The 12,631-nt window shown below is 38.2% G+C and overlaps 1 protein-coding gene across 1 annotated transcript in view; it reads left to right on the top strand.

Moving 5' to 3' along the window:
- Cul3 (cullin 3) overlaps positions 1 to 12,631 on the top strand; it is a 59,824-nt gene that overhangs the window by 8,220 nt on the left and 38,973 nt on the right. Inside the window, exons 2-8 of the mRNA XM_070086640.1 lie at positions 1,976 to 2,173; positions 2,475 to 2,660; positions 3,016 to 3,219; positions 5,041 to 5,220; positions 6,344 to 6,538; positions 6,957 to 7,133; positions 9,456 to 9,734. Of these exons, the coding sequence (XP_069942741.1) occupies positions 1,976 to 2,173; positions 2,475 to 2,660; positions 3,016 to 3,219; positions 5,041 to 5,220; positions 6,344 to 6,538; positions 6,957 to 7,133; positions 9,456 to 9,734 (1,419 nt within the window). The remainder of the gene's footprint in view (positions 1 to 1,975; positions 2,174 to 2,474; positions 2,661 to 3,015; positions 3,220 to 5,040; positions 5,221 to 6,343; positions 6,539 to 6,956; positions 7,134 to 9,455; positions 9,735 to 12,631) is intronic.

The raw sequence follows: 12,631 nt of genomic DNA, 5'->3' as shown, positions 1-12,631 counted from the left end.
GGAGTGACATCTGAACTGTCGTATTTGCTTGCCTCTGCAGATAGTGATTATGTGTGAAAGATAGTGAAAGTGTTGAATGATGGTGAGTGTTTCTTCTTTTTGGGTCACCCTGCCTCAGTGGGAGACAGCCAGCGTGTTGAATTTTTTTATGTTTATTATTAATACATCAGCCATTTCCCACCAAGGCAGGGTGACCCAAAAAAGAAGAAACACTTTCATCATCATTCACTCCATCACTGTCTTGCCATAGGCATGCCTACACTACAGTTAAAAACTGCAACATATCAATACCCATCCTTATTTATTTGTATTTATTTATTTATATTTGTATAAACTGTTTATTGCCCACTGTATATAATCTAATATACATTGGGCCTAACTATAAGACTAATACTAGGTGGCTTCACTATTTGCTGTCACAACAAAGTAATGGATTGTGTAAAAGATATTGACAAAGCTTGGGATTAAGAGCTCACAGTTTACCATAGATATCAGTCACCCTTTTGACCAGATTATGAGAGTGTAGTATTAGGATTGTTTCTACATATACTCAGACTGTGCATTCCATAATGCTTACAAGATATCAGCATATTTTGACCAGTGATTTTTACCTATCGCCTGTTTCAATGTTTCAGGAGTTATTTTTCCTACTCAAGGCCAGGCCTCCCACGTCACCACTCAAAATGGATTTAAATTAGATAAGTTTAGATTTAGAAAGGACATAGGAAAGTATTGGTTTGGAAATAGGGTAGTTGATGAGTGGAACAGTCTACCTAGTTGGGTTATTGAGGCTAGGACTTTGGGTAGTTTCAAATTTAGGTTGGATAAGTACATGAGTGGGAGGGGTTGGATTTGAGTGGGACTTTCACATCAGAGCTTATTTCTTGGGTGGCATTGAAAATTGGGTTGGGCAAATGTTTTGTTAGTGGGATGAATTGTAAAGGACCTGCCTAGTATGGGCCAACAGGCCTCCTGCAGTGTTCCTCCTTTCTTGTGTTCTTATGTTCTTATTTGGCCAACCAGGCTTTTTCTGTTAGCGGCCTTCTGGCCCACATATCACAGCCTGGTTTATCTGGTACACTGTGGAGGTTCCAGCAATATTTCTAATGTGTGCTGGTACCATTTATACTGTTTATTAATACAGTATAAATGAACTTTGGAGGGAGGGGGGTAAAGGAGGTTTTGTGTGCGAGGGGCTTGGACTTTCAGCAAGCATGTGTGAGCGTGTTAGTGAATGGAGACAAATGGTTTTTGGGACCTGACGAGCTGTTGGAGTGTGAGCAGGGTAATATTTTGTGAAGGGATTAAGAGAAACTGGTTAGCTGGACTTGAGTCCTGGAGGTGGGAAGTACAATGTCTGCACTTTAAAGGAGGGGTTTGGGATATTGGCTGTTTGGAGTGACATCTAAACTGTCGTATCTGAGCACCTTTGCAAAGAGTGATTATGTATGAATGATGGTGAAAGTGTTGAATGATAGATGAAAGTTTTTTCTTCCTTTTTGGGTCACCCTGCCTCAGTGGGAAATGGCTGACGTGTTAAAAAAAAAAAATGAACTTTGAACTTTACAACCCTCTAGTAACAATTTTCCTAAATAATTACAGTTTATATATTAGTATATTGAGGGGTTTATGCTCTCTGTCATAAAAATTATCTTGAAAAGTTGCTCCATAATTTGTGTGCTAATATTTTCTGCTAAGCATGCCTCTTCACACTGACTTGAACTTTTGAGACATTTGTGTACTATGTGTACTAAATAATCCTGTAATAAAATGTCCTGTTGAAATAGATCAATGCTGCACCCCTGATGGCCATTTTTTAAGCAGTATTTTATCAAATTTACTGCAAACACACACTAATGCTGAATCAGGTAAGATAAACTGGCTTAGCTTGAGTATAAAATGTATGTGTAATATGTGTATTCTTTGAAGTTGTGTGAGAATTTCTTTTATTTAGAGCAATTTTATTAATTGACAGATGACTATGGATGAGCGGTATGTGGAGAGCATCTGGCAGCTGCTTAAAAATGCAATCCAGGAGATCCAAAAGAAAAACAATAGTGGCCTCAGCTTTGAGGAGTTGTACCGAAATGCATACACCATGGTTTTACACAAGCATGGAGAGAGACTATACTCAGGCCTCAGGGATGTTGTCACGCAACATTTGGAAAATAAGGTTACTAAGATTATTGTTGGCTCTAATAAAATTCAGTAATACATTCATTTTTCTTCATTTCTTTCTTTAGCCATTCAAAACCTGTCCTATGCAATTTTAAGTGCAGCTTACAATTTGTCAGTGTTCTGTTTAATTAATCGCGTACATAAATTTAGCAGTCACACTACAAATCTTGTTAATGGGTATCATATTCCTAATATTCCAGTTATTTTGGTTGCAGTATTTTACAGATAGTTCAGTAATTTTCTCTTATGTTCTTCACACTTTAGCTATTGAATAAATGTTTTTCGTTGTTCATCAGGTACGAACAGATGTACTGGCCTCCTTACAAAACAACTTTCTCCAAACCTTAAACCATGCATGGAATGATCATCAGACTTCTATGGTGATGATCAGGGACATCTTAATGTACATGGACCGAGTGTATGTTCAGCAAAATAATGTCGATAATGTCTACAACTTAGGGCTAATAATTTTTAGAGACCAGGTAATATATTTTTGTTGTCAAATGTTTTATAATGTACTGTGTATTAGCAAATCTTTGAGACTAAGCCGTTGTTAAAAGTTCGCTGTGTTGCAAGTTGAGGCTTTAGGTATCCATGATTCCATGTCTAACATTTAGTTATTTGGTAGCATTCAGCATGTAATAGATGAGGTATGAATTAAAATACACTATCATATTTAAGTTTTTATATACAGTATAGTAGATGAGATGTATAGCTGTCTTCCACTTGTCTTTCAGATTCAAAATATTATTTACAAAACAAAAGATTTTAAATTTCTTCTTAGATACAATTCCTAATTAAGGTGTGTAAATATTTAAAAATGTTGGAATATTACAGGTTGTGCGATACGGATGTATAAGAGATCATCTACGAGAAACACTACTTGATATGGTTATGAGGGAGCGCAGAGGTGAAGTAGTAGACAGACTAGCTATTAAAAATGCAGCTCAAATGCTCATAGTATTAGGCATTGAGTCTCGGGCTGTTTATGAAGAAGATTTTGAAAGACCCTTCCTTGCTCAGTCAGCTGAGTTTTATAGGGTGAGTTTCCAGTAATTTGGATTAGCATCTTTGGATAACATAACATTTCTCTTTTGAATGTTCTTCTGGATTATATTTTATTGGAAGAAATTTGTTATGAATTATTACATAGCAATAAGAGAAAATATTAAATATGGTCCGAATTATAAAAATAAATTTATGAAGCTGTGATGTTTCTGTAATAGATTATTGTTCTGATGTGTGATGTATAAATGTTTTTTTTATTAATAGGGAATTTTATTTATTTACATTGAATTACTAAAACAAGTGAAGACTTTAATAATAATAATTCTTCTTTCAACAAACCAGCCGTATCCCACCGAGGCAGGGTGGCCCAAAAAGAAAAACAAAAGTTTCTCTCTTTAAATTTAGTAATTTATACAGGAGAAGGGGTTACTAGCCCCTTGCTCCCAGCATTTTAGTTGCCTCTTACAACACGCATGGCTTATGGAGGAAGAATTTTGCTCCACCTCCCCATGGAGATAAGAGGAAATAAACAAGAACAAGAATTAGAAAGAAAATAAAAGAAAACCCAGAGGGGTGTGTATATATATGCTTGTACACGCATGTGTAGTGTGACCTAAGTGTAAGTAGAAGTAGCAAGACATACCTGTAATCTTGCATATTTATGAGACAGACAAAAGACACCAGCAATCCTACCATCATGTAAAACAATTACAGGCTTTCGTTTTACACTCACTTGGCAGGACGGTAGTACGTCCCTGGGTGGTTGCTGTCTACCAACCTACTACCTTCACTAAATATTACCCTGCTCAAACTCCATATTTAACTTAAATTTTTATTGAAGGGTTGGGTAGACAATGGCAGAAGCCCAGCCTTGGGCAAAATGTATTAAAGGTCCTCTGCTATCAGTGTCTTTATTGAAGGGGGTAGGGATGTTGCAGTTCAGTATGTCATCTGAATTATGATGCCTTACACTTCTGGCAAAGGAGCATTGAGCAAATGATAGTGAATGAGTTTACCTTTTTCATGGGGGGGGTCACTCTTTCTTGACGGGAGATGGTCAATGAGGTAAAAAAAACTACTGAAATAAAGCAAAATAGCCATCAAATGGCTATTTTGGTATTTTATTTTCGGATAACATTCTACACTACTAATTTAACTCTTTCACTGTCACAACCGTATAATAAAGTGTGCTGACAATATCACAGTTTTTCAAAATAAAAAAAATTGTCTAAAATGGTAGAGACTCTTTTTGTGAAGGTAATGACCCCAAAAATGCAAATCTGATAGATAACTTGCGGAATTATGGAAGTGCCTAAACAGCGTTCTGGGTAATTCAAGCCACTTCTGAATCTGAGACATACCACAGTTATCTCTATTTCACTAGTGTGTTTTCTATTATGTCTGTTGATACCCAGAAACAGCCAATAAAACTATAAAAACCACCCTGGAAGTTGCTATATTAAGACATACACAATGTCAGAGGTTTCCTTTTACCATCATGTACTACATGGGGCAGGATTTTTTTTTATATTGTGCACACTTGCTTCACGGACCCTTTCTCTCAAGTCTAGGCTAAACTTTACTTCTCATAGCTTATTTGAGGGTGCTGTGCTTAAAATCCAGATCTACATGAGCAACACTAGCATCAATAAAGTAGATCTCCCTACAAGACAGTGATAGGGTCTTGGAATCAGAGGTGGTGTTTTTTTATAAATTAAGCAAACAAAAGATTCAGCAGAAACAAAATATGGAAAAAAATAATAAGGTTGAGCTTGGAGATGGAGAGAGGTGGTATTGCTATGAATGTAATTGATTTTTGTGTACTTAAAGAAAAAAATTGGTCTTACAATACAGATGGAGAGTCAAAAGTTCTTGGCAGAAAACAGTGCGTCAGTATATATCAAGAGAGTAGAAGCTCGGATAATGGAGGAGGCAGAGCGAGCTAAGCATTACCTCGATGAGTCGACCGAGAGGCGCATTGTTGAGGTTGTAGAAGAGGAGCTAATTAAGAAACATATGAAGACCATTGTGGAGGTAAGGACTTGATGTATCTTGGATATCCATTAGAAAATTTCTTGCTTATTCCCATTTACAATTTCAGTTTAATTTCATCTAATGTAATTTTAAATGTACAAAATTAATTTAATTTGCTAAATGTGAAGCCATTAGTTTACAGACTGGTTAATGATAAATATGAGGTATATTTACCTTGGGTAAATATGAGCAGAGATAATTTATGATTTAGAATAAAGAGAAAGGATCTTTATCAACTTAGCTTCAACCTAGATGCCTCACTTTTAAAGTACACTACATGCACTATTGTTTCAAGCTTTTAGAACTTAATCCAGTATAGCCTGAAATCCCCAATGCACTTCTATAGATATTACTTTGTTCTCGCTAATTAGTATACGTTTTTTTTTTTTTTTTTAACAAATCGGCCGTCTCCCACCGAGGCAGGGTGACCCAAAAAGAAAGAAAATCCCCAAAAAGAAAATGCTGTCATCATCATTCAACACTTTTACCTCACACATAATCACTGCTTTTGCAGAGGTGCTCAGAACACAACAGTTTAGAAGCATATACGTGTAAAGATACACAACATATCCCTCCAAACTGCTAATATCCCGAACCCCTCCTTTAAAGTGCAGGCATTGTACTTCCCATTTCCAGGACTCGAGTTCGGCTATATAAAAATAACCGGTTTCCCTGAATCCCTTCACTAAATATTACCCTGCTCACACTCCAACAGATCATCAGGTCCCAAATACCATTCGTCTCCATTCATTCCTATCGAACACACTCATGCACGCCTGCTGGAAGTCCAAGCCTCTTGCCCACAAAACCTCCCTTACCCCTTCCCTCCAACCTTTTCGAGGACGACCCCTACCCTGCCTTCCTTCCCCTACAGATTTAAATGCTCTCCATGTCATTCTACTTTGATCCATTCTCTCTAAATGACCAAACAACCTCAACAACCTGTCTTCAGCCCTCTGACTAATACTTTTATAAACTCCACACCTCCTAGTTTCCACACTCTGAATTTTCTGCATAATATTTACACCACACATTGCCCTTAGACAGGATATGATAACTAAAATGTATTACTTTAACTTTATTTGTTAGACTTAAAGCAATTGGAAAATATTCTTTTATACAGATGGAGAATTCTGGAGTTGTACATATGCTCAAGAATAACAAAACTGAAGATTTGGCATGCATGTATAAACTTATGTCACGCGTGTCAGATGGTTTGCGAGCAGTAGCCGAATGTGTATCTCAACATCTTAGAGAACAGGGCAAAGCTCTGGTAGCAGAAGAAGAAGGTGGCAAGAATGCTATCACATTTGTACAGGTTAGTGAATGATTTCATTCATCATTATATGATATAATTAGCATTTTCTGTTGATTTGCCTGTCAGGTATAAAACTTGTTACAGCTTGCTCATTTAAAAAAGAATGTATACAAAGGGGTGAAAGTTACTTTAGTAAATATGTACCAAATGGAAAGTAGAGAAAGGAAGCTGGAAAAACATTAGATGGAAAACAGCAGTCATTAAAATCTCTGTGGAGCTTCAGGAAAGAGAGAAAAGAATAGTCTCTGTTTGCCACAATAACGCTAAAGATGTCAAAGGCAAGCCATATGTTAAATTTTTTTTAAATTTTCATTTGTGTCAACTACACAATGCCCTCATATTTTAGTCACTATTAGTAAGCTGTGTTTGTGTTTTGTTTTTGGCTTTGTGAAACTGTACAAATGCATATCATTTGCAGAATTTGTTGGACCTTAAGGACCGATTCGACCATTTCCTCCACAACTCCTTCAATAATGATAAAATATTCAAACAAATGATTGCAGCTGACTTTGAATACTTCCTCAATCTAAACAATAAGTCACCAGAGTACCTGTCATTGTTTATTGATGACAAACTCAAGAAAGGAGTTAAAGGAGTAAGTCTTTAATTAAGCTCTATATGTTTCTTTTGCATGGTAAAAATATAGGTCAAATAAATTTAGTTATTTTGTATTTAGAGTATTTTTTTTTGTAAAATATATATAATTTCTCCTATAATTCTACCTAGTAAATTTTTAACATTGCCTCACTTATTTTTCTTTTGTATTCATCATTTTATGTTACACTTACTGCTGGTTATGAATGTAGTTTGTTTTTCCTTGGACATTAAAAGGCACTTATTCTACTTTGTAGTATATTGTATATCTGTTCAGTTACTTCATCCATAAAGGGTGTCAAACCCCTCAGATATGTGCTATATGTATTTACATAGGTAATTTTTCCATTAGAATTAGAGGTAAGACAGAATGTAGGATTGCGGATTAGCAAGGAAGTTTTAGAGTGGGTATGGGATGTGTAGATCAAGTGTTTACATTGAAGCATACATGTGAACAGTATTTAGATAAAGGTAGGGAAGTTTTCATTGCATTTGTGGATTTAGAAAAGGCATATGATAGAGTGAATAGGGGAGCAATGTGGCAGATGTTGCAAGTACATATATGGAATAGGTGGTAAGTTACTAAATGCTGTGAAGAGTTTTTATGAGGATAGTGAGGCTCAGGTTAGGGTGTGCAGAAGAGAGGGAGACTACTTCCCGGTAAAAGTAGGTCTTAGAAAGGGATGTGTAATGTCACCATGGTTGTTTAATATACAGTGGACCCCCGGTTAACGATATTTTTTCACTCCAGAAGTATGTTCAGGTGCCAGTACTGACCGAATTTGTTCCCATAAGGAATATTGTGAAGTAGATTAGTCCATTTCAGACCCCCAAACATACACGTACAAACGCACTTACATAAATACACTTACATAATTGGCAGCATTCGGAGGTGATCGTTATGCGGGGATCCACTGTATTTATAGATGGGGTCGTAAGAGAAGTAAATGCTAGGGTGTTCGGGAGAGGGGTGGGATTAAATTATGGGGAATCAAATACAAAATGGGAATTGACACAGTTACTTTTTGCTGATGATACTGTGCTTATGGGAGATTCTAAAGAAAAATTGCATAGGTTAGTGGATGAGTTTGGGAGTGTGTGTAAAGGTAGAAAGTTGAAAGTGAACATAGAAAAGAGTAATGTGATGAGGGTATCAAATGATTTAGATAAAGAAAAATTGGATATCAAATTGGGGAGGAGGAGTATGGAAGAAGTGAATGTTTTTAGATACTTGGGAGTTGACGTGTCGGCGGATGGATTTATGAAGGATGAGGTTAATCATAGAATTGATGAAGGAAAAAAGGTGAGTGGTGCGTTGAGCTATGTGTGGAGTCAAAAAACGTTATCTATGGAGGCACATAAGGGAATGTATGAAAGTATAGTAGTACCAACACTCTTATATGGGTGTGAAGCTTGGGTTGTGAATGCAACAGCGAGAAGGCGGTTGGAGGCAGTGATGTCCTGTCTAAGGGCAATGTGTGGTGTAAATATTATGCAGAAAATTCGGAGTGTGGAAATTAGGAGAAGGTGTGGAGTTAATAAAAATTTTAGTCAGAGGGCTGAAGAGGGGTTGTTGAGGTGGTTTGGTAATTTAGAGAGAGTGGATCAAAGTAGAATGACATGGAGAGCGTATAAATTTGTAGGGGAAGGAAGGTGGGGTAGGGATCATCCTTGAAAAGGTTGGAGGGAGGGGGTAAAGGAGGTTTTGTGGGTGAGGGCCTTGGACTTCCAGCAGGCGTGCGTGAGCGTGTTAGATAGGAGTGAATGGAGACGAATGGTATTTGGGACCTGACGATCTGTTGGAGTGCGAGCAGGGTAATATTTAGTGAAGGGATTCAGGGAAACCGGTTATTTTTATATAGCCGGACTTGAGTCCTGGAAATGGGAAGTACAATGCCTGCACTTTAAAGGAGGGGTTTTAGGATATTAGCAGTTTGGAGGGATATGTTGTGCATCTTTATACGTATATGTTTCTAAACTGTTGTATTCTGAGCACCTCTGCAAAAACAGTGATTATGTGTGAGTGAGGTAAAAGTGTTGAATGATGATGAAAGTATTTTCTTTTGGGGGGATTTTCTTTCTTTTTGGGTCACCCTGCCTCGGTGGGAGACTTGTTAAAAAAAAAAATATTTCATTTTCAAGTACTGTGCTTATTTGCACCTCATAACTTCCACTGGGTAAACTGAATAGGAAACAGTAATTCTAAACTTTTGTGGGTCAAGAAAATGTTAACTAAAGGTATTTCTCCCAGTTTTTATTGCATTTTTATTTACTGTACATAAATAATTATACTTGCCATTAATTAATACTTACATTCATGCAGATGACTGAAGCAGAAATTGAGGTAGTATTAGATAAGACGATGGTGCTGTTCCGTTTCCTACAAGAGAAAGACGTGTTTGAGCGCTATTATAAGCAGCACTTGGCAAAACGTCTTCTCCTTCAAAAATCTGTTTCGGAGGACTCAGAGAAAACTATGATCTCCAAGCTGAAAACAGAGTGTGGATGTCAGTTCACTTCAAAGCTGGAGGGCATGTTTAAGGATGTGACTATTTCCAATACCATTAATGAGGAATTTAAACAACGAGTCAGCAGTGCTGGGGTAAGAATTGGCAAGTTTCGTATGAAATTAATTTCAAGATTCTCTCTCTCTCTCACTCTATTCCAACATTATAAATTTTCTGAACATTTTTCCAAACATGTTTGTATGTTATCTTGGCAAGACTCAGATGGAAAATGTGTGTTGAAGCAAATAAGTTTTTGTCAGAATAAGGGGTCATACCTCAATGTTTTTCTTTATTTTATTCTAATATGTAATTTACTGTACCTAATTTTATTGGTGAAAAAAATTAGACTTGCTTCTGCAACAAAAACTTCTTAAAAGGCTCTAATAAGAATGGCTATTTAAAGTAAAAGGGAGATTTCAGGCTAGACACATTTGTCCCTTATATAAATTTTTGCCACTGGTAAATCATAAATGAAATTGTGAGAAACTTATGCTGCACTAGTAACCTTTAAATTGTCTTTTAGATTTATAGTTGTAGAAATGCTAAAAAAAATTCAGCATAGGTTCGGGTAAAATTTGAATGAACTGAACTTATGTGGTATTATCTTTTATGGTGTCAACACCTGAAAAAACCATATAGATAAATAAAATAGAATACCCCCAAAGATGTACTGATTAATGTCTCTCAGAGCTAAGATGAATGATTAATAAGAATAGCTGAGATGGTCTTGTTGGCTGATGGGAGACATTATAACCCCATAAAAGAATGTGAGAAAATAGTGATGGAAGAGTTCTTAGCACCATGAAGAGGGAAAATGAGAAACCACAATTGTAAACATAGAAAAGCGGTGCAGAAGGATAACAAAAAGTGTACACCTACCATCCGACTTACGACCGAGTTCGGTTCCGAGAAGCCGGTCGTAAGTCGAAATGGTCGCAAGTAGAACTTTACTACTGAATATCAACAAAACATTTTTGTAATGACTATTTTATTGTTTTATTTTGGTATTTCATGTTTTACTTTACTTTTTATGTTGTTAGTACTGTATTTTATACTGTAAGGTTTAGGATAAACATTGTGTACAACACACACGTTGCCAGACTCACACATACACTCCCCCCCTCCCCCACCGACATCTCACTCCTTCACCTGATCCCTCCCCTCCCGCTTTCACTCTCCCCCTCCCCACCTCTCCCTCCTTCCCTCTCTCCCTCTCCCACTCACCCACTTGCTTCACTCCTTCCCACTCCCTCTCCCCACTACTCTCCCACATAGCTACAGTTCCTCCTCTACCTCCCCCCCCACACACTCTGACATACACAATACTAACCTAACATACAGAATTACATAGGTTTCCCACTCTGAGGCAATCAGGATAAAACAAAAATGGGTTGCCAGAGAGCAACAAGAAAAACCAAGGGACAGGAGGAGGAAACTGCAAAGGAAGATTGAGCAGCAGAGCTCACAAAAAGGGAACATGAATGGGAAAAGAAACTAGAAGAACTTAGCATGGGAATGGAAGAGAGGATAGACATGGAAAGCAGGAAGTGGGAGGTGCAAGTCAAAGCAGCAGAGGCCAGGATTCAGAGTTTAGAAGAGGAACTGAAAAATCTGAAACAGCCTAAAGAACTAAAGAACATTTTGGGATTGACAACAGAGACTGCTACCTCAGTCACAAATAAGGGGACTGTAGGGAAAGAAGGATCAAAACTGCATGTAGAAGCTCAATCAGTGGAGACTGTAGTAAATGAAAGAGCTAAGCTATATGTGGAGGCCCTAACAGACCACAGCAGAGCCCAGGGAAAGCCGAGAAGGGAAAATGACAGGCCACTGAGCCCAAGTACATTAGCTAGTGAAACTGAAGAAAGGAAAGCTGCAATGGAGGAAATCAAATTGAATGAGGGGATACACAAGGATATGCAGTGGGAGAATGAAAGGGTGAGGTCAATCTTTGTGTATGGGCTCCAGGAAGTTGAAGGGGAAACATATGAAGCAAGAAAACAAGGGGAAAAAAAAGTAATTGAAAGCATCATGAAAGCAATAGGAGAAGACGACATGACCCAGCTGGAAAATTTTCGGAGAATAGGGGGGTTTGTAAAAAAAGAACCCGGCCAGTGAAAGTGACCTTCAAGGCAGAATCGACTCGGAACAGGATCCTGCAGGAGAAAGCACGATTAAGGGACATGCCGGCATACAGGAAGGTGTGTCTCGACCTCGACAGAACACAAGCAGAAAGGCAGAAACAGAGAGAGATGGTACAAAGGCGAAAGGAGGAAAGAGAGGGGATGGAGAAGACAGACAGGAGATCCCAGACACGGGAAGATCAAATACAGCCTCCCTCACAACTTCCTATAGAAGCCTCCCAACCAGGTCAACCCCAGTGCAACCAAACACTCTATAAACCAAAACACCCATGCCACATCCAATGCCCCCATCCACTGCATTACAAACTCCACCCCCACAGCAACCACCCATAGTTCCTTATCAGGTCTCCCACTTCCCCAACCCCAATACACCTCCCAGACCACAATCTTAGAAGAGAAGTTGAAGGTGTGGTATACAAATGCCGATGGAATAACAAATAAGTATGAGGAGTGGCACGAAAGAATCAAGGAGACATCCCCAGACATAATAGCACTCACAGAAACAAAACTCACCAGAATAACAACAGATTCAATCTTTCCATCCGGATATCAAATCCTCAGGAAAGACAGAGGGAGGAGAGGGGGAGGTGGAGTTGCATTGCTCATTAAAAACCAGTGGGGGTTTGAGAAAATGGAAGGAATGGATGGCACGGGCGAAAGGGACTACTTAGTAGGAACAATCCAGTCTGAGGGACATAAGGTGATAATTGCAGTAATGTACAACCCACCACAGAACTGCAGGAGGCCAAGAGAAGAATACGATGAGAGCAACAGAGCAATGGTCGACACACTAGCCGAGGTGGCCAGGAGAGCACACATGGGGGGAGCAAAGTTACTAGTTATGGGTG

The sequence above is a fragment of the Cherax quadricarinatus genome, chromosome 19 (genome assembly GCF_038502225.1).
Source record: "Cherax quadricarinatus isolate ZL_2023a chromosome 19, ASM3850222v1, whole genome shotgun sequence".
Lineage (NCBI taxonomy): Eukaryota > Metazoa > Arthropoda > Malacostraca > Decapoda > Parastacidae > Cherax > Cherax quadricarinatus.
Note: the sequence above shows the minus strand (reverse complement) of the source record. Positions and strands in the feature narration are given on the sequence as shown.